At 42.4% G+C, this 20,641-nt stretch overlaps 1 protein-coding gene across 2 annotated transcripts in view; it reads right to left on the bottom strand.

Moving 5' to 3' along the window:
- WDFY4 (WDFY family member 4) overlaps positions 1-20,641 on the bottom strand; it is a 193,594-nt gene that overhangs the window by 61,240 nt on the left and 111,713 nt on the right. For both annotated transcript variants that reach the window (XM_064144766.1, XM_064144765.1), the window contains 4 exons: positions 10,048-10,125; positions 7,633-7,836; positions 6,803-6,845; positions 5,356-5,522 (listed from right to left, as the gene is read on the bottom strand). In XM_064144766.1, the coding sequence (XP_064000836.1) occupies positions 5,356-5,522; positions 6,803-6,845; positions 7,633-7,836; positions 10,048-10,125 (492 nt within the window). The remainder of the gene's footprint in view (positions 1-5,355; positions 5,523-6,802; positions 6,846-7,632; positions 7,837-10,047; positions 10,126-20,641) is intronic.

Below are 20,641 nucleotides of genomic sequence, written 5' to 3' on the forward strand. Positions count from 1 at the left end.
GTCTCACATTTCCCCTTAGGTCAGATCACTCAAATTCTTACTCTTCCCACTGCTCCCATGACTTTTCTCAGGAAGTTGGGGAATCAGCTGTGCTTGCTTGAGGTGGCAGTCAGGGCCTTGGGGTTTTGTCAGAAGCTCTGCAGAGATCATGACAGTGGCTGCAGCTTCGGAATTGAAGAAGTTTTCGTTGAGGTGAACATTCTTATTGAGATGTTTTGCACTTCACACTCTGCAACTTCCTGAGAAGGGGAAATGGTGAGAGAGGTGCTGATTGCTTCTCCTGGTATCCACTGACAGGATGCATGGGAAAGGTTCAAAGAAGAGGTGTAGACTGGACACATGGAAGCATTTCTTTACTGAGAGGGTGATCAGGTCAAACACTGTAACAGGCTTCCTAGAGAGATGGTTCCTGCCCTAAGCCAATCAACTTTAAAGAGTCATTTGGACAATACCTTAAATAACATGCTCTATCTTTTGGACAGCCCTGAAGTGATCAGAAAGTTGGGGTTGATGGTTGTTCTACTCTATTCATATCTGTGAGGTGTATTCAATACCTCTACAAGCACTACCTCCATCAAGTAGATGGAGAGCAGATACGTTCTGCCAGACCTAGATGCTGAACTTCATAGCTGCCCCCTCTTCCAACTGAGCCTCTTCTTTAATTAGCTCTTTTCTGCAATCCCTCTGATTTATGCTAGTCATTTCTTGGCATCTCCTGTGCCCTTTCCACACCTCCTTCAAGGAAAGGCATTGTGCCCACATTTCTGCTAGGCCATGCCCTCTTGTTAACTTCAGATTCATTACCCTAACTGTTTGGATTTCTTTCTTATCACTTCAAATGACTTGCTGGTGAACAGAGGTTTACTTTCCTCCAAAATTCATAATTTCCACAGCAAAATGGTTCCCCAAGCCTCCCAACACTTTCTTCATCCATTACATGCTAGCAGCATATTAACACCCTGGTAGTACTACTTTAGTCTTGTAAAGAATGGGGAGGAAATATTGCAGTTGAGGGCTCAGGTTACAGACACAGGAATTCCATCTCCCTGTCTCTGCTGGTAATCCAGGGTTATTTAAAGAGTTGGCTCCAGCTTTTGGTCGGCAAGTTTATAAATTAGGTCAGGATAGGTTCCTATCCGTACTTCTCTTGGAAAGTTCTGCAGCAGCACATACTGTGAATGATCACACACCTAAAACTTCTCTTTCAAAGACTATGGTGTGCACATCTCAGTATACTAAAGATATGTGCAAACTGTAATCACCTGTATGCACCTAAAACCTCAAGCGACTCCCGGTAAGATGTATAACTAAGCAGCCAGAGTATGACAGTTCAGTAACTTCTGAGAGGATGGCCCTGGCAGCAGCATCTGTCAATCTGCACCTGAAATCTGATATATTCATCCAGTGAACCACACACATTACCTTGTGTGCAGGGAAAAAAAACCCAACATCATTTTGTGCTTTGGATATGTACACATAGATACTACTTTATGCTTCTGTAACTACAGCACTAGTTCCAAATATTCATCAGTGAGGTGACTCAATTCCCAGCCTGTGAGTTCAGTCATATTTGTGCCAAGCATACCAACATCAGGCCTTTTACCCAGTTTTCACAAGTGGTCTCTGCTTGGGCCATCTGTGAGCAAGGAACTGAAGCAAGGAGAGATCTCAGCTACCAGTCCACAATTCTCTTTTAGTCTGCAGACAACTGTCCTGACTATCCCTTGTGCCCAGACTCTGCATGGGTGGGCCACAAATGTCTACAACTCCTCTGAATATCTACTTACTTCTTTAGGTACTCTCTATAGCACCAAAACACAGCAATGGCCCTCTGTATCTTGCATTTCACCAGCACTGCATACAAGGCTTTTGGATTTTAGATTTGCCTCTAGCAGGTCAGTGAAAGCTGATGGCAACTAGAGGAAACCAATGCAGAGTATAGAAAGAAAGCTTCATAAAACTGGAAATGACATTAGATCTAGAGTAGGGTGACTGTACAGGAGTGACTATTTTACTCTGGGCAAGAGAAATAGGATAAGATCATGAATCCTGAGAATGGGAGGCTGCACTATGTAGGTGAGAAGAATGGGGTAGAGAAGTCAAATGCAACAGGAACACTAGGGCAGCTGAGAGGGCCAAAACAGTTGAAGTTAAACTTTGTTGGCATTTAACCGGTGGAGCACCTGGGTAAAATGACTCTTGGTTCACCAATACGGTTAGATGGTCATAATACACTTTATTTCTGTGATACAGTGACTTATATGCAGTCTAGCAAGAGGTGTGCTCCACCAAGATTGGTTACAAACAGAGGGTACAGGGTTACTTGTAAGGCATGGATAGGTCAGTATACCATAACAATCTGAGTGTCAGCCTCGGGCTGGCCAAACTGTGCCCACCTGCAGCTGCACTCCACCCCCTGCAGCGGCATGTGGGGGGAAGCCACCCTATCCCTGCTATCTAACTCCCAGTATGGACTCAAGGTCTTCCCAGCACGGATTGCTCATGTTTATCATTTCTGTGTCCTCAGCTAGCAAGAATTTCTCCAACAAAACTTCAAATAACCAGGAAGGAAACTGCTTGCCACAACACACTCTCCCTTCCAAAGACATGGCTGGGACATACTGTGGAGATTTGTGATTCTTTTGCAGCCTTTTCCCTTCTCAGGACAGACCCCTATGTAGGATTGTGACATACTCATAGTAACCTTTGCAGCTGCCAATTTGGAAGAAGCCATTGCAGAGGCCTGAAAGGCTCTAAAGCTTTTTTCTTCTCCAGGAGATATCAATGTGATAACTGCAACTTTTAGCAGTTCTGCTGTTGGCCTACTATTCTTGAGAGGTCTGATAGAGACTTTCATTTTCAAGCTTTGGGAATGTCACACAAAAATTAAGAAGGAATTATTGTGAAATATACATAAGTCGTAATAAAAGTAATATCCTTGTATTTGTATATACATTCTGTTTAAAGTATTGTTTTTTTCATAGAGCCCATTTTCTTTGGACATATTCTAGCAATAAATTAACATTGTGGATGGAAGTCTATAGACTGGAGCCTATAGCTTTCCTGTTAGCTATCTGTGAAGAGCACTGATGGTGTAGTTATATGTATTATAAGGATCTTGGCTAGAAGAGACAGACTTAAGCTCAATACTATTAATTACCACTTTGAAGATATGGATTTATATATAAATATACCTTGTGGTAAAATCAGAGGATGATTATGTCATTAAGGTCTGTAATTGCACAGATCTGGCATTAATTTCTTGATTTCTGTAGATTCAGATTGTTTTACTCTGAAATCTATCAAATGCACTCCTCTCTAGGTAGTTTACTGGGGGAAAAAAAAGGCAAAACAGGACATCTCAAATCTAAAGGCTGAGCTTTGCATAGTCTGGGTGCTGGCCAAACACACAAAGCCTGACTGAAGCCTAGCTGCTCCTTCACAAGATTAATCTCTATTCTTGCAGGGATTAACTGCTCAAACTATATTTATTTGCTTTCTGCTTTATAGTCCCTTTGTCTTGCAGTCCAAGTAGTGGACTTCCCTTGTTTAAATACTTTAAGCTACATTCACAGTAAGGCCTAGAAATGTTTTCTATTCCATTTCTCAAGTAAGATAATACAAAAACACCAGATTATATTAGTGTAACAATACCCCAGCTGCACCAGTATTCTCCTGATTTCATTCTCTGTGTAACGTGCTCTGAACCAGGAAGGTCGACAGCATTTAATCTGTTGCGTCTGCAAAAAGCCACCTGCAAAAAGCCTCCTCACACGTGTGAATATGTACAAAGACGTCTGGTTAATGTAACTGTAAGACATCACAAATCAACACTCACTTTCCAGACAAGTGCTATCCCTGTGTTCTAGAAGTCAGTCTAGCAGCAGCCAACACATGGCAATGACTTTTCTGTGCAGTGCAGTAGGTAAGACGGTTCCAGTTGCCTGGTTAGAGTGCGAACAGCTCACAAGGCAGCTATTTACCAGGCAGGACTGCAGCGCACTAAGTGAGCACAGGACAGCTAATGTCACCCCCTACTGCTTTTTTTAATACTTCTGTCAGCTCGGCAACACAGTGACTGCTGCTGGAAAAAACCTGCCTGGCATTTCTGATGGTTTCCTGTGGAGTTACATGGAGAAGAGACAGACAGCTTGAAGGCTCAAAATGAGATTGGCGGACAGAAAACTTGCCTCACGTTTTCCTGCCATTCTCCTTCTGCTGGGGGAGCAGGCAGGAGGGCAGGGGGAAAGGATGACAGGCAGGGAAATTAATTATGTTGTATAGACAGTGCACTAACAGCTCTAATAGCATGAAGGAACCATCGTGTTAGAGAGCAGGAATGTGACCTGTTCACTGGCAAAGCATCAGGAAAAACTGCGATGGTTTTGAAGAAAATAAAACAAAATGTTTCTGTATCTATGTAAAACCAGTACATCATTGTGATAACTGAGTTGGAAAACCCCTAGTCTGACCCTTGGCTGCCACTTCGGGATGCTAATTCTTGGTCCACCATGAGGAATGATGCCACTGGAAAAAAAAAAAAGGTACACTGCAAAAGATCAGAGAATGAGGACAGGTCTACTCCTTATGACAAGATCACTCAGTCATGTTGGAAATGGCTATGTACAGTGTTTACCCAACATCAAGGATGTGATTTGGTGTTACCATTGTGGGGCCTGTGATGAAAGGAAAGGGCAGGCTGCATCTTCAATGCAAAGGGATAAAACTGAGAATACCAGATCAAATACCATCCCCCTAACAGTCACACCTACTTACTCACACAGCTCACATACTCCTGTCATGGTCCTGAACCTGCCTCTTCCTAATGCTGGGGAGAAATCTAGGAGAATGGCACCCAGTCCAGTACAAGAAACAAGGACAACACTGTTTTGGTTAGCTGACACATGGCGGAAGTATCAAACAGGAAGTAGGCTAAGTCTTTATGGCCTTAAATGCAAGAATCTGTCCAGATTCATGGGAAGGCAAAGAAGAAAAAAGCACATGAAGGAAGAAAAAATTTTCTGATTTTCATCAGGCTGAGATTTAAATATCATCAAACTAACAATCTATACTAAATGGGAACACTCTTCCAGAAGTAATAAATAAATTCCATCCAGGCACTGTTCTGAACAATAGTAAAGGAGAAGCAGGGCAGGAATTCTCAGAGTTTCATATTTTGCCATGTTTTAGGCAGATGATACTGTCTCACAGGTATGACAAAAACTTGGTCGCATTGTGATGATGTTTGCTGTAGTCTGGATCCACCTGAACACCAAACTGAAAGGCTTCCATGTCCAATTCACCATCTCAAAGCACCACTTTCCCAGAGAAAGTTTTCTAGTCCATCATGCCTACCTTTTCATTCTCTGCAAACTCCTGCAATATAGTTTGCCTCTCCACACACAGTTCCAAGAAGTCTTCTGAATGGAAACTTTCATGCAGAGCAGGGAAGAATGTCAGCTGGTTACAATCCAATCTCTTCTCACCCATCTCCCTTTCTGCTCCATTTAACATCAGCTCTCCTATATCAGTATAAAAGAGATTGCAATTTTAGTGGCAGACAGATGACACCAAAAGTGTTTGCAATTTAGACTTTCACTCAATCTGTTCTACCTTGGGAAATAGTGTTACTTATCTGGGGAAGAAAAAAAAGAGAGAGAGAGAGAGAGAGAAAAAAAGAAAGGAAAAGGCAATCACTAAGTAAAATAGTAAAATCTGTGACTGCTAAAGAAGGATGCTTAGTTCAGGTAGCTGTGCTCAGTCATAACACAAACTTAACATCTATACTCATTGAAGATTAGGAAATCAATGAAAAATGTAAATGGTAGACTTTCGGCAATGTGCACTTATCAGGATCTTAAAAAGAGAAACAATCCACTAATATCTCACCCAAACTGTGTTCCAAGTTTTGCAAATTCATCCATCGCATGCCATTACAGAAGGCATGATCAGTTTTCTTACCCAGGTAAATTATGTAGCATTTCAATCTTGTTTGGAGTCTAAAATGATGAGCTCCCTATCACACTGAAAACTACACGACGATACTGCCGATTGCCAACAGTGTACACTAGAAGGTTGACTTGAAGCAGCCATCAATGAGGTTGAAATCCACAGCCTTACACTTGGCTGACATTCCCAATCTACAGATTTTTCTAAGTGGTTTCCCCTCTACCTCCTCAGAAAAACTATTGATTTCTGTACCATATTTTGCTCCCTGCCCATACACCCCAAACTTCTTTATCCTTCTTTTAGTGTCTCTCGTAACAGAAAACTTGGCCTTGGAACACTGAAAATGTTGACATTATTTTGAAAAATCAGGTTCTATTTTGAACACTGAAAACAGTTTAACATGTTAATATTTTTGATTGTTTCCTTCCACTCTCCATTAATTTGCCCACTTTCTTGGAAACTTGCAATTCTTATTACTGTTTCTCTGAGCCATCTATCATCTGATTTTAAATACTATTTGAAAGGTAGGATTGCTGTGGCTACTAAAGTCAGGGGTAAAATCTACACTATTCTTTCTGAGTTTAAGCAGTTGAAAACTTTCCAGGTGCCCAAGGATGCCAAGAGATTTAATTTCAAGTTAGATTTTTTGCTTTCAGATCTTTCTGATGACAATGAGAGCAACAAATTCTGAAGTTTATATACCACCTATAACAACTGCATCAGTGTTTTCTCAGATGTTACAGTGATATTTTATCCTGGAGTGATTACAATAAGACTTTTCTCATCAGATGAAATTCTGACCCAGAACTACAACTACTAACTTCAATTCCTTTTGACTGTGTCCACAAATTACCTTCAGCAGTAGGAGTTGTTTCATTTCTGTTTGGTAGGAGAAGCTGAAAAGAGAGTAAGTGTGACTAAGGTGGAATATGCAGACAGACAAACAGAACTGCAGAGAAAAACACCAATGGCAATCAAATGCTTTGGAAATACAAATAAACTCATTGGAAAGAATCCAGGGAACAAATACACATAGGAACAAATGTCACCAGCTAAGCAAAAGGACTACTGTCTTTTCAAAGACCCTTCATGAAATCATTTATAGGATGAAAACTGTACCATCCAGTCTACAGAAAACTGCCAGAATCCAAGCTTCACAACAGAAGTCCTAGACGTGAGAACCTCCTGAAACACTAATGTGTTTCAGCTTTTGGTTGGTAGGATATAGCACTTAGATAGTAGATAGATAGACAGAGAATAGTAAATATCCCACATACACAATTCAGTGCTTATCTCAAACCACTCTGATTTCCCCATTTGATAATCTACCATTTCCAGCATCCTTACAGCATAAGACTAACGGGAGAGTGCAGTCTTCTAACTGGACTCTGCTGAATACATTGGGAAACATTACACCCATGCAACACTACAAGCAGAAATTTATAGTCAGGTTATACTCTCATCTAGTTGGGAAGATCTTATACCAGAAAAGAGAGATAATCATACTATTGCTGCTAAACACATTACAGCCTCTCTTTCTCTCTCAAACCCAGACATGTCAGTGGGTTCAGTATGCATGACACAGCATACTGATGAGTAAGATGAGAACAGGAGGAAAGAAGTAAATATAAAGTCACCAACAACTGTTATAGAAATTGTACACCTCCTGCAAAAGCCTTCTACCTCACTCCTCATTCGCATAGTTGCTGCTTGGGTGTTCACATGTTGAATCCTCTTCCTCATTCGTGAAGGCCCTTCATAACAATCAAGAATCCATTGTGGCTTTAAGGATTGTGATGCATCTCTCCATGGGCCCTTTCTGTAGAAAAGCTGCTCTTCAATTATCATCCAGTCCTTGGCTGCTTTGCTGTAACCACACTGCAGCATCTGCGGGACAGAACCACTTTTTGCCACCTTTTTCGAGTTTCCCTCCTTCCATCTAGCAGTGGCACCACCTCAGTGTTTCAGAGGGATCTATCCAGCCTACCAGTCAGGACCACTTCAAAGGGAGCCCTGCAGACCCAGCTGGTCACTGAAAGTGCACTGTGGGAAATGCTACTAGTCAAACTAACATAGTGACAAATAGAAGCATGTCACAAACTTCAACATGCCAGTAGGTCAAGGGAGGTTATTCTTCCCCTGTACTCAGCATTGGTCAGACCACACCTTGAGTACTGAGTCCAGTTCTGGGCTCCTCAATTCAAGAAGGATGTTGAGGTGCTGGAACATGTCCAGGGAAGGGCAACAAAGCTGGTGAGGGGCCTGGAGCACAAATCCTATGAGGAGAGGTTGAGGGAGCTGGGCCTGTTTAGCCTGGAGAAGAGGAGGCTCAGGGGTGATCTTATTACTGTCTACAACTACCTGAAGGGGCATTGTAGCCAGGTGGGGGGTGGCCTCTTCTCCCAGGCAACCAGCAATAGAACAAGGGGACACAGTCTCAAGTTGTGCCAGGGTAGGTATAGGCTGGATATTAGGAAGAAGTTCTTCATAGAGAGAGTGATTTGCCATTGGAATGGGCTGCCCAGGGAGGTGGTGGAGGCACTGTCCCTGGGGGTCTTCAAGAAAAGACTGGATGAGGCACTTAGTGCCATGGTCTAGTTGATTGGCTAGGGCTGGGTGCTAGGTTGGACTGGATGATCTTGGAGGTCTCTTCCAACCTGGTTGATTCTATGATTCACTATATTTCCATTTCAAAAACAGTGAGCCAGGAAAGCATCAGCGCAGAGGTTTTATTCACTCTTTTTTTTCTGTTTTGTTTTGTTTTGTTTCTGGCAAATGGCAATAGAGGTGCTTGCTGAAAACATACTCTGAAAGTCTCAGTCAGAAGTGTACTGTTCTCTCCAATCATGGCTTCAGTTTAATTATTGCTGTGTAGGAGGTGTGTGCAGGGAGTCAGGGGACATTCAAATATCAATTTAAAGAAGATAAGAGGTGAACAAAATCAAAGAAAAATTCAAAGAATAAACAGCGTGTTGGTCTTTGATGACTGTCCTGGAGTCCTGTATACCCCAAAATTCCTCTCCCTCTGTGGCTTGAATGGGAGAGGAAAAGGCACAAAAAGACCTGTTTTCCTCCCCTGCCCTGCAGGCATAAAGGGAGGGAGCAAAGAGCCCTTCCAGCACGAAGGGTGCCCTGTGCAGTGCCTGCGCTTCAATTGGGCTGGGGATTGGCTGTGGTCTTCACACCTAGGCAGTGTTACTCTGCTCTTTGTCTAGGAAGAGCATATTGGGGGACTTCCTGCCTTGGGGTTCCTGCCTTAGAGTTCTCCCCCCCACCTGGATAGATTCTGCAAGAAAGAGCCCCCTGGTGCTCCGAAGGACAAGCTCCTGAGGGCCAGAGCCATCTCTGCTTTGGACGGTTTCCACCATTAGCACTCTTTATGCAGGCTCAGTAGTCCTTAATGATCCTTGGATGGCTTCTGAAAGAGAGCCAGGGGACAAGCATCTGGACCACCCTTTCTTTCAGCCAGCCTGACTCACCTGTGAGTAAATTAATGGTTCAGCCTGATTAATAGTGGGGGACGCTATATTTGATAGCTTAGCCTTTTCTAACTTCTGACTTCCAAAATAGTCAAATTACCTATGGTATCCTTGTAGATCTTCTCAATCAACTGAATCTGCTAATTAAAACTAAATTAATTTCTGTATATAGTTTTGGGGGCAGGTTTTTGGGAAAATAAAATAACTCTATTTTTCTATAAATGCCTGACTCGGCCACATTAATTCCCTGCCTCCACAACAATGACCAGCTCTGAAACAGAAACATACTTGTGAGATTTTACTGAGTATGAGCCTGGGACCTCTTGAGAAGTTTTACTGGATGCTAAGAAAAAAGGGCCAAAGACCTCATTTTCATCCCTGCCACTGTAAGAGTGGAATTTAAACAACATTTAAAAAGGCTTCTGAAGAGAAAATGAAGAATCTCATTGGCGAGTGATGCTGTATCACGCTTGATGTCAGGAATAGAGTACTGGCTCTTCAACACAGCATTTCTTTGGGCATGCAACCCATCTCACTTCTGAAGTGCCCAATTTGCCAGGGTACTGCAAGAAAAACCTTTCAGTAACAGAAAGGTGCTACACAATAGTCTGTTCTTTACCTGTATATGGTTCTTGTACAAAGATGCATACAGCTCCTGCCCCGTTCTGCGGTACTGTTCCATACATGAGACAAAGCCCTGGAAGAAACATCAGCGCATGTTACTTCAAGGTGCTGTATCAACTCTGTGAGGTGCAGAAGCAGACATTAGCCACTCTGTTTTTCACAAGCATATTTAGGGAATATGCCCTGTCTGCAAATTTGGTGCCTCTCCAGAGAGTACAGTGACGAGGCAATCATCTCAGAGCAAGTTGCACTCTTACACCAGGAAGATCATATTCTTGATCTTAACAAAGGTAATTAAGTGGAACTAGTCAAAGGGAGATAGAATCCAGCAGACAAAATTTAAGACTTCTCCTTTTGAATCTGATTTAGTTAGTACTGCAAGTAGCATAAAAGACCTTTATCTCTTCTGGAAACCCTTGCCGAGGTAAGGATCTGTAGCAATACACCTGCTCTCTGTTGCATAAGCAGAAAATGCAATGGTCCATGTCATCTTCTGCAGATAGGAAATCAACTGCTTCCAAAAACATTTCCAAGATTTAAAAACCTAAGTCCTCTCATAACAAGTGACTTGGAGTATTATTGCATTATTTACTGGGAATATGACACAGAGATATCTGAGTTAGCTATAGAACTGGAAACTTGCAGAGCTACACTAGTGTAAAGTAATTCCTATTACGACTGCCTCTGCTACACTACATAGCACAGACATTTCCCAAATCCCAGTGCTCCCCTGGTGTTTCTGGAAATATATCTTATCCAAAGCATTCTGGCAGAAATTCCTGGCCATTTTTCCTTTCCTTCCAGAATGTAGTAGATTTGTGGAGCAGTGAACCTGAATTAACAGTCATACATTTAATCTGCAGTGTTACTGAAATGAAATTCTCAAGCTAAGGGTTTCTGTGCAAGTATAAGAGATTATGAGTTGCATTCTGCACTCTGCAAGCAGAATATACGATCTTCAGCAAGACCTCTTCAACTACTTCAACCTCTTCTGCTACCTCTTCAACCACAAAACAGAAACTATGATACGGATTACACAGACTAAGATCATAAACAATGGTCCACTGTGGTGAGATCCTTAAACTCAGGCAGTAGGGAAATGAAATTGCTTTCATTATCTTCTCACTTATTTATCAAAATTCACAGGTTCTGGGGTCACAAGGTTCACATAACCGAGACCTATACCTAACATAGATCAGAGAACTTCAAACACTGCTCTTTTATCTGAGCTTCTCTTTTGAAAAAAAAAATAAAAATCAGCAGAAACATCATTAAACTTACTGGAAATCCTCAACTGCCATCAAGAAAATTACAACAAAACACAGTTTAAGATATTCACAATCATACTAATTCCTCAACTTGATCTGTTAAACTTTAAGAAATGTCAGGCTTCCAGCTTTGAAAATGCTGTTTGTCCCCTTCTTTCTCCTAGCCATCTATGAAATTCTGGGTCACAAACAATGCTTACTAAGCTACTGGCTTGTTTTTCCTTATTGCATGAAGACACCAGCACAGGACTCTGATATAACAAGCTCCCAAGGCACTCTTGGGACTGTTCTACAGTCTTGTAACTCATACTTTTCTATATAAATGCAAGGATAGTTGTGTCATCTGTTTCTCTCCTTGCTCAATAGGAGAAGTTCAGTATCACACGCCTCTTATTGCCAGTCACAGGTGAAAATCTTCCTGTTTGAAAGTGCATTTCCTGGAAAAGATTCTAGCCATCCTGCTACAACTACAAGATGCAATGTCTAATTGCATGGGAATAGTTTTAAATTTTCCCAGATCCAAAGCTCTCTGGAAGAGCAATTAATTTTTTTCCCTGAGGTCCACTGACAGCGGTCTCAGGATGATGCTCCTAATTACTACTCGAAGAAACAGAATTCCAAAAGTCACAGTATCCAAATAAATCATAAATATCTATTCCATGTGTCAACTCCATGTGTAGGAAGGCTGCAAACTTGAATATCATTCAATAATATTTCTTACCCTTCCCTGGAACTTACACCAAAGTTATGAAATGGAAAAAAAACAGAATAAATGAAAGTGGCAGACCATTAGAAGAAGTATCTGTTCCTTTGACAAATTGATGAGGATTAGAGCTGGCAGAGAGGGCAGAAGCTGTTTGGAGATTATACAGAAGAGGCTAGCATGTCCTCAGTGCCACTCAAAGCTCCTCATGCTTGTCCAAGCTCCCCTGACAAAGGTAAGATTGCTGTGAGCATTGAAGCTGTGATTGCAAGAAGCTAAACTGTTGAGAAAATCCCAGCCTCTCGCTACCTAAATCCATGGATCAGATGGGTAACTTTTAAATGCATGGACTCTGTGCCATGTTAGCAGTGATGCTTCACAGCAAACTGTTTAGCTGCTGCTTGCACTGTGCTATAATTAAGTTAACACACAAGGTCTATGTGGTGTGCCGATTACTGCTGGCTGCCAGCCAGGTCTCTACCCCTGCAGGGTGTTTCCCTGCAGGAATCTCCTGTTTTACATTGATGAAAGTCATTACATTTTTGTTTGTTTAAAGCATCATTAAACCTGTAATCACAGTTGTGGCCTCAGAAAACTATTCCATAATTCATATAAAGCTCCCATAAAGGCTGACCTAGAAATCATCTCTGTGCTGTCGAGCTGGGCTCAATACAGGGGAAGAGCTGAGATCTCAGCTCTACATGGACATAGGGTAAAAGTCATTCAAAACAGACAAGGAATTCCTCCAAGTACTAACAACCATTTCAGATACTCACAGGCTATTCAATTCTAGTCAGTGATCTACTTGCAGTTATTTCCAAGTTGCTTATAATCTGGTTTTCAACTCATAGTCACTGATCAGACCCCTATAGTCAAAGCCCACATTGCAAGGATTATGTCTGAATTTACTGACCCATCTCCTGCCTTTGAAATATATGAAATGATCTGAGAAAGAAAAGTTTTGCTTGCCAAGTCTGGTGAGCTGAAGACTAACCCCTTTGCCTTCCAAATGAGATATAGCTAGCCATCTTCAACCAGATGAACATGTCCCTGATGATCATCCCCACAGGAAAACCATCTGGTTGTAAAATGAAATTAACAGTTAACAAAATTAGAGATCACTGTGACTGGGGAAAAAAAAAAACCAAACGCCAAACCAAATCAAACCAAAAAACCCAAACAACTGATACACACCAACAAATAAACACAAAACCTCAAAAGTTTATCCAATAAACATGAAGTGTGTATATATATATAGAGAGAGAGAGAGAGGAGTGTGTGTATATATATATATATATATATATATATATATATATATACACAGACGCATACATACCAGGCTATTACTTATTAAGCACTCAGTGAGAACAAGTATCACAGTATCACCAAGGTTGGAAGAGACCTCGTAGATCATCAAGTCCAACCCTTTACCATAGAGCACAATGTTGAATGAACAACTAGTGCAGACAGGTTTCAGACAATTAAACAGTTTCCATTAAAAAATGTAGGTGATTATCCTTTAAAATGAACACACTTTCTACAGTAGATTACCACACTGCCACAATGCAATATCTATTTTTGAACAAAATCACCACACCATCTTTGATAACTGTTAACATTGTGTAACATTATGTCTTTAATATGCAGAAAAACAGTGTAAATGCATGAAATACAAGCTGTGTTTGAGGGAACAGCAGATTAAAAGACCATATTGATCCGTTCTGGCCTAAATGTCAGAGTATGATCATAGAATCATAAAATCATAGAATAGTCTGAGCTGGAAGAGTCCTCCAAATGTCATCTAGTCCTTACATTTATCAGGGACATCCTGAACTAGATTGGGATGTCCACAATCCTGTTGTGCTTAATCTTGAATATCTCAAGGGATGAGGCCCCAGCCACCTCCCTGGGCAACATGTTCCAGTGTTCCATCACCCTCATAGTAAGGAACATGTTCCTATCCATCTGCTCTTCTCTTGTTTGAAGCCATGATACCATGCTTTAAGTCCTTTTCAAATAGAATTCTGTACTTTTCAGATTTAGACAACCACATTCTAAGTGGAATCAGATATTTTGCTGCGTCAGATTCCCCAGCCAATATTTAGAGCTTGAAAAGGTGATGGAATTTACAAACTATTTTCATGTTTAAAAGAAAAAAACAAGCCACAGAATAAAAAACCTCTGTCCTCTTCCTCAATGAGACAACACACAAAAATGAGGGAAAATGATTAGCACTGTGGAAAAGTACTCCTCCAACAAGTAGAAAAATACTGGCAAACAGAGAAATTAGCATGCCAAAAAAAAAACCTGAGAGCAGATTTGCTTACACTTTCTTTCAGCTAAAGCTTGTAACAAAGCAAAAAAAACCAAACCCAACCCAAGCCAACCAACCAAATAAAAAAAACTGAAACCCAAAACCTACACCCAAAAGAAACCAACATAAAACTCAAACAAAGACAAAGCAAAAAAAACCCAAAACAGAATAAAATTAAGTAAAAAACCAAAACAACTTCCAAAACAGTTAGGGGAGCGTGGTGGTAGGCTTGATGGGTAAGGATGGGCTTATCCATGCCCAGACATGTTTGCCTGCTCCCCCTCCTTTTGTGCTGGGGAAGCAGCCTTGGGAGAGGAGGGTGAAAGCCCTGGCTTTGCCTAATGTGGTGAGGCCTGGCAGAGTGCCATTCCAATTGGCTAATCGATGTCCAATGCCCCACCAGTCGTGGGCTGGATATTGATAAAAGGGATGGGCAGGTAGCACGAGGCTGCTACCATCTCATTTTGCATCCCAATTTTGCCTGGAGAGCTTACCAGGAACAGGCTCCAAACGCCTGCACGCAGTCGCCTTGCATAGCCTCCAGTGTGACACTGTGCTGAGACTGCACACACCTCAAGACATCCTGCCTGTCCCTGAAAGTCTTCCTGCTGAGACTACAAGTCCTGGAGATACACATATCATCCAGAGGAGCTGGAGACAAGGTCAGAGATTGTCAGCCTCCTTTCAACAGAAGCCTGGGAGAAATCAAGCCTCAGCGGCCAATCGGACAGAGCTCCACCTGCTTTGGGTACTGTCTGATTTATAATTTTGTGACTAAATACTTAAAGCCTCTTCCAGTACAATATTTGCATTTGCCACCTTAAGAAATAAGTGATCTAGTTTTGCCTGTGCTCTGCGTGTATAAATTTCCAACCTCTGCATTTTTTTGAACCTGTGGATAAGTTTTCTGCTGAGTATTAATGTTAATAAACAGTTTTCATAGTTATTAACAATCTTCTCTTGGAAATAAAAATTAATACAGATTATTAATTGTGCCTAATCCTTCACAGGGAGGGAAGGAAAAAAAGAGGAAAAATCAAAAAGGCAAAGGAAAAGGAAAAGGGAAAAAAAAAAGAAAAAGAAAAAAAGGAAAAAGAAAAATTAAAAAATTAAAATGTTGAAGTGTGACTTCTAAGTTAACAATACTAAGGTCTGGGATGTTTTATCTCTGATTTATTTATTTATTTTAAAATATATATCTATCACTACTATCTATCTCTTCATCTATACACTTAGTCACAGGTTGGAATGCACAGCAATGTGCCCTTGTGGCCAAGAAGGTCAATGGGATCCTGGGGTGTATTAGGAGGAGTGTGTCCAGCAGATCAAGGGAGGTTCTACGCCCCCTCTACTCTGCCCTGGTGAGACCCCATCTTGAATACTGTGTTCAGTTTTGGGCTCCCCAGTTTAAGAGGGACAGGGATCTGCTGGAGAGGGTCCAGCGGAGGGCTATGAGGATGATTAGGGGACTGGAGGGCACTGCCTTATGAGGAGAGACAGAGGGACCTGTGGCTTTTTAGTCTGGAGAAAAGAAGACTTAGAGGGGATTTGATCAATGTTTATAAGTATCTGAACTTTATATGGCCTTGGGTCTGCAGGCAACAGGTAGGGTACAACTGACTCAGAGGGGAAGAAGGATCCTGGCACATGAGCTGGCTGGGTTTGTTGAGAGAGCTTTAAACTAGAGTGGATGGGAGAGAAGGTTAAACATGACAGCACTAGAGACAAAATGAAGGAGGCTGAGGGTGGTAGGCCAGAGATAGGGGTAAAATCAGCAGCCCAGCTGAAGTGTATGTACACTAATGCCCAAAGCATGGGTAACAAACAAGAGAAGCTGGAAGCCTTGATGCAGGAGGAAAACTATGATGTTGTTGCCATCACAGAAACATGGTGGAATGACTCACACAATTGAAGCACTGTAATCAATGGCTACAGACTCTTCAGGATAGGCAGGCAAGAGAGAAGGGGTGGAGGAGTAGCTCTGTCTAGTTGGGATGCTCTGGATGTCATGGAGGCAGAGATAAAGGATGATCAAGTTGAGTCCCTATGGGTGAGAATTAAGGGGAAGGCCAAAAGGGCTGACATCCTGGTAAGAGTCTGTTCTAGACCACCCAACCAGGATGAAGAGGTTGATTTATTACTCTTTAAGAAATTGGAGGCTGCCTCAAGATCACCTGCCCTTGTTCTTGTGAGTGACTTTAACCTGCCAGACATGTACTGGGACTCTAATACTGCAGAGAAGATGCAGTCTAGAAGGTTCCTAGAATGTGTGGAGGACAACTTCTTATCTCAGCTGCTACATGAGCCTACCAGGGGTGCAGCCCTGCTTGACCTGCTGCTCACAAACAGAGAGGGGCTGGTGGGAGATGTGGTGGTTGGAGGCTGCCTGGGGTCCAGTGACCATGAAATTAGAGAGTTTTCAATATATGGAGAAACCAGGAGGGGCATCAACAGAACCTCCACACTGGACTTCCGAAGGGCAGACTTTGGCCTTTTTAAGGAACTAACTCAGAAAGTTCCTTGGGAAACAGCCCTTAAAAACAAAGGTATCCAGGAAGGTTGGACCTGCTTCAAGAAAGAACTCCTGAAGGCACAGGAGCAGCTGTGTCAGTGTACCAGAAGACGAGCCGATGAGAGAGGCAGCCAGACTGGATGGGCAGGGAGCTGCTGAAGGAATTAAAGATTAAAAAGAGAGTATATTGCCTTTGGAAAAGAAGGGAGGTGTCCCAGTAAGAGTTCAAGGAACTTGCTAGGTCTTGTAGGAAAAAAAATTAGAGAGGTAAAAGCCGATTTAGAACTCATGCTGGCCACGGCTGTTAAGGAGAATAAAAAATGCTTCTGTAAATATATGAATGGCAAGAGAAGAGGCAAGGACAACCTCCAGTCCTTATTAGATGGAGAGAGGAATATAGTGACAAAGGATGAGGAAAAGGCAGAGGTGCTTAACACATTCTTTGCCTCAATCTTCAATAGTGGGACAGGTTGTCTTCAGGACAACTGGACTCCTGAACTGGCAGATGGAGTCAGGGACCAGTATAGTCCCCCTGTAATCCATGAGGAAGAAGTAAGGGACCTGCTGAGACATTTGGATCCTCACAAGTCCATGGGACCGGATGGGATCCACCCTAGGGTGCTGAGAGAGCTGGCAGCTGAGCTGGCCAAGCCACTCTCCATCATTTATCAGCAGTCCTGGCTCACTGGAGAGGTCCCTGAAGACTGGAAGCTGGCCAATGTGATGCCCATCCACAAGAAGGGCCAGAAGGAAGAACCATAAAACCACAGACCTGTGAGCCTGACCTCAGTGCCAGGCAAGGCCATGGAACAGGTCATCTTCAGTGCTATCACAAAGCACCTACAGGATGGCCAAGGGATCAGGCCCAGCCAGCACAGTTTTAGGAAGGGCAGGTCCTGCCTCACCAACCTGATCTTCTTTCATGATCCGGTAACCTGCCTGGTGAATGTGGGGCAGGCTGTGGATGTAGTCTACCTGGACTTCAGCAAAGCCTTTGACACTATCTGCCACAACAAGCTCCTGGCAGAACTGGCAGCTCATGGTTTGGACAGATTCACTCTGTGCTGGGTCAAGAACTGGCTGGAAGGCCAGGCCCAGAGAGTGGTGGTGAATGGTGCCACATCCAGTTGGCAGCCAGTAACTAGAGGTGTTCCCCAAGGATCAGTGATGGGCCCAGACTTGTTCAATATCTTTATTGATGATCTAGATGAGGGGCTTGAGTCCAGCATCAGTGAGTTTGCAGATGACACCAAGCTAGGAGCAGGTGTTGATCTGTTGGAAGGTAGGAGAGCCCTGCAGAGGGACCTGGACAGGCTGGATGGATGGGCAGAGGCCAATGGGGTAAGATTCAGCATGGCCAAGTGCAGGGTTCTGCACTTTGGCCACAACAACCCCAAGCAGCTCTACAGGCTGAGGACAGAGTGGCTGGAGAGCAGCCAGGAAGAAAAGGACCTGGGGGTACTGATAGATAGTAGGCTGAAGATGAGCCAGCAGTGTGCCCAGGTGGCCAAGAGAGCCAATGGCATCCTGGCCTGTATCAGGAACAGTGTGGCCAGTAGGACGAGGGAGGTTATTCTTCCCCTGTACTCAGCACTGGTCAGGCCACACCTTGAGTACTGTGTCCAGTTCTGGGCCCCTCAATTTAAGAAAGATGTTGAGGTGCTGGAAGTTGTCCAGAGAAGGGCAACAAAGCTGGTGAGGGGCCTCAAACACAAACCCTATGAGGATGTGGAGGAATTTTTGGCCGAACAAGGAGGGCACAAACTGCTTGGGGTGAGCGATCCTGCACACAGCCAGCAGCCATTATATGAAGAAACTGCTTAATTCTTGAGCTGTCCTTGGACTCCTTGATATGAGGAACTTGGCTAAGTGCTAGACAATAACAGGATGCTGAAGCAGAAACTAGTTGCAGCTTACCACAAAAATGTTATGTTTATCTATGCTTCTAACCAATCAGCAAGTGCCATACATAGACACCCTCTGCTGAGGGAATATAAGCCAAACACAAAAAGCAATAAATGAAGAACAATGATCTAGCCATACTGGTGTACAACTTGTTACTTTGGGGTGCTCTCAACGGCATGAGGAGAGCTGGGAACGATTTTACACCCAGGAAGATCACTCATATAGCATTGCAGCTGTAAAAAAAAAAAAAATCTACTCTTGCATTGCACTTTTCACCAGTACATTTCAAAGGTTTTTATGAAAGAGGTCAAAGTCTTCAGCTTACAGATGAGGAAACTAAGGCAAAGGAATTAGGGGAATATTCTGCCACTGGAACTTGTTTATGGAGGAATGGGCGGGGTGGGGCATAGCGCGATGGGGCAAAACCAACCTGAATTGATCTTATACATCCTGATGAGCCTACAAAAAGGGTGTATATACTCACAGCATGCAGTGGTGGGAAGGGGAAACAAACTGATGAGCCAGTTTGGAGACTTCTACTCTTACATTCCCAGTGCCAGATAGTGTTCTAATGCAGCTGATTTAACAGATATTCATAGAATCATAGAATCAACCAGGTCAGAAGAGACCTCCAAGATCATCCAGTCCAACCTATCCCCCAGCCCTGTCCAATCAATTAGACCATGGCATATTAGACCTCATATCACAGAAACAATGCCCACATACCTTGTACCTCTAAACTTCGGCTTTCACAATTCTGAATAGAAGTATTTTTACTTTAATTGCAACTATTTCAGAAATCACTAGATTTTTAGGCAGCATTATATGGACATGTGGAAACAGAACAACAGGTAAGGAGCTCTTTAGGAATGCAACAAACTACATGTAAATCATGCACGTGACAGTGGTAAGGAGTTTGTACATGGCAGAAACTGTTTTGATGACCCTGACTGAAGAACTCACTGTGGTTTAGGATGTGTTTGTCTATACACTTTGAAACTTTTACATACAGGTTGTCTGCTATTGAAAGGAAGAGATTTTCATCCAAGCATTTAAGACAGAAACATACAGATAATAGATACACAGCACTCAGGGCTTAAAAGCCTCCATTAAACATGTTTAAAACCTCTGCAAAAGAGGGAAACAGGAAATTAGTATCTTTAGAATTAGAAAAATTACATGATACTCATGTGATAAACTCCTGCCATTTTAAATCACACAGGAAAGCTGCATTCTTTGTGAGAGAATGCATTAAGGAAATGTCATTTTATAAAGAGCTTATTATTCATTTTTACATTAGTATGTATTTCCTAGGAGTTCACCATTAAACAGCATCCACCTGTGTTGCAGCATTACTCCTCTTAGCCTCTATATCCCAGCTCTGTCCTCTGGACTCCATGCCCTAACCAGTGTGGATCTCTGATGATGTGACTTAGGAAGAAGGCTCTCATAAAAACAGTTGATTTTTGCAGCCATCATCCAAAGCTGATAGTGTTTCTAATGAAAAATCCTAACTTACCTACCTATAGAGCCAGACTCTTTTGAGATGTGAAAACTATCTTGTACTTACTTCAGTTCTCATGCTCCTTTTTTTCCTACACATCTAATCAGAACTTCCTCTTTTGATATGCATGAGCAAAGCCCAACACTTCTGGTCCTTTGCTGCTAAATCATGGAGAATAAATCAATCCCTTCTTCATCAGCCTCACAAGCAGAGGAGAGAATTGCAGGTAAAATGGCAGTTTTACAGAAAGGTATCCAAGTGTTACAGTAAACTACTGGATCTAGATGAAGTCTGCAATTCACCAGCCCTGTAGTGTTCAGATACAGGAACTGTCCATAACAGTCTACTACTGTTGCTAAATCTAACACAGTGAATCAGAGACT

The sequence above is a fragment of the Pogoniulus pusillus genome, chromosome 6, assembly GCF_015220805.1.
Source record: "Pogoniulus pusillus isolate bPogPus1 chromosome 6, bPogPus1.pri, whole genome shotgun sequence".
NCBI classification, from domain to species: Eukaryota; Metazoa; Chordata; class Aves; order Piciformes; family Lybiidae; genus Pogoniulus; species Pogoniulus pusillus.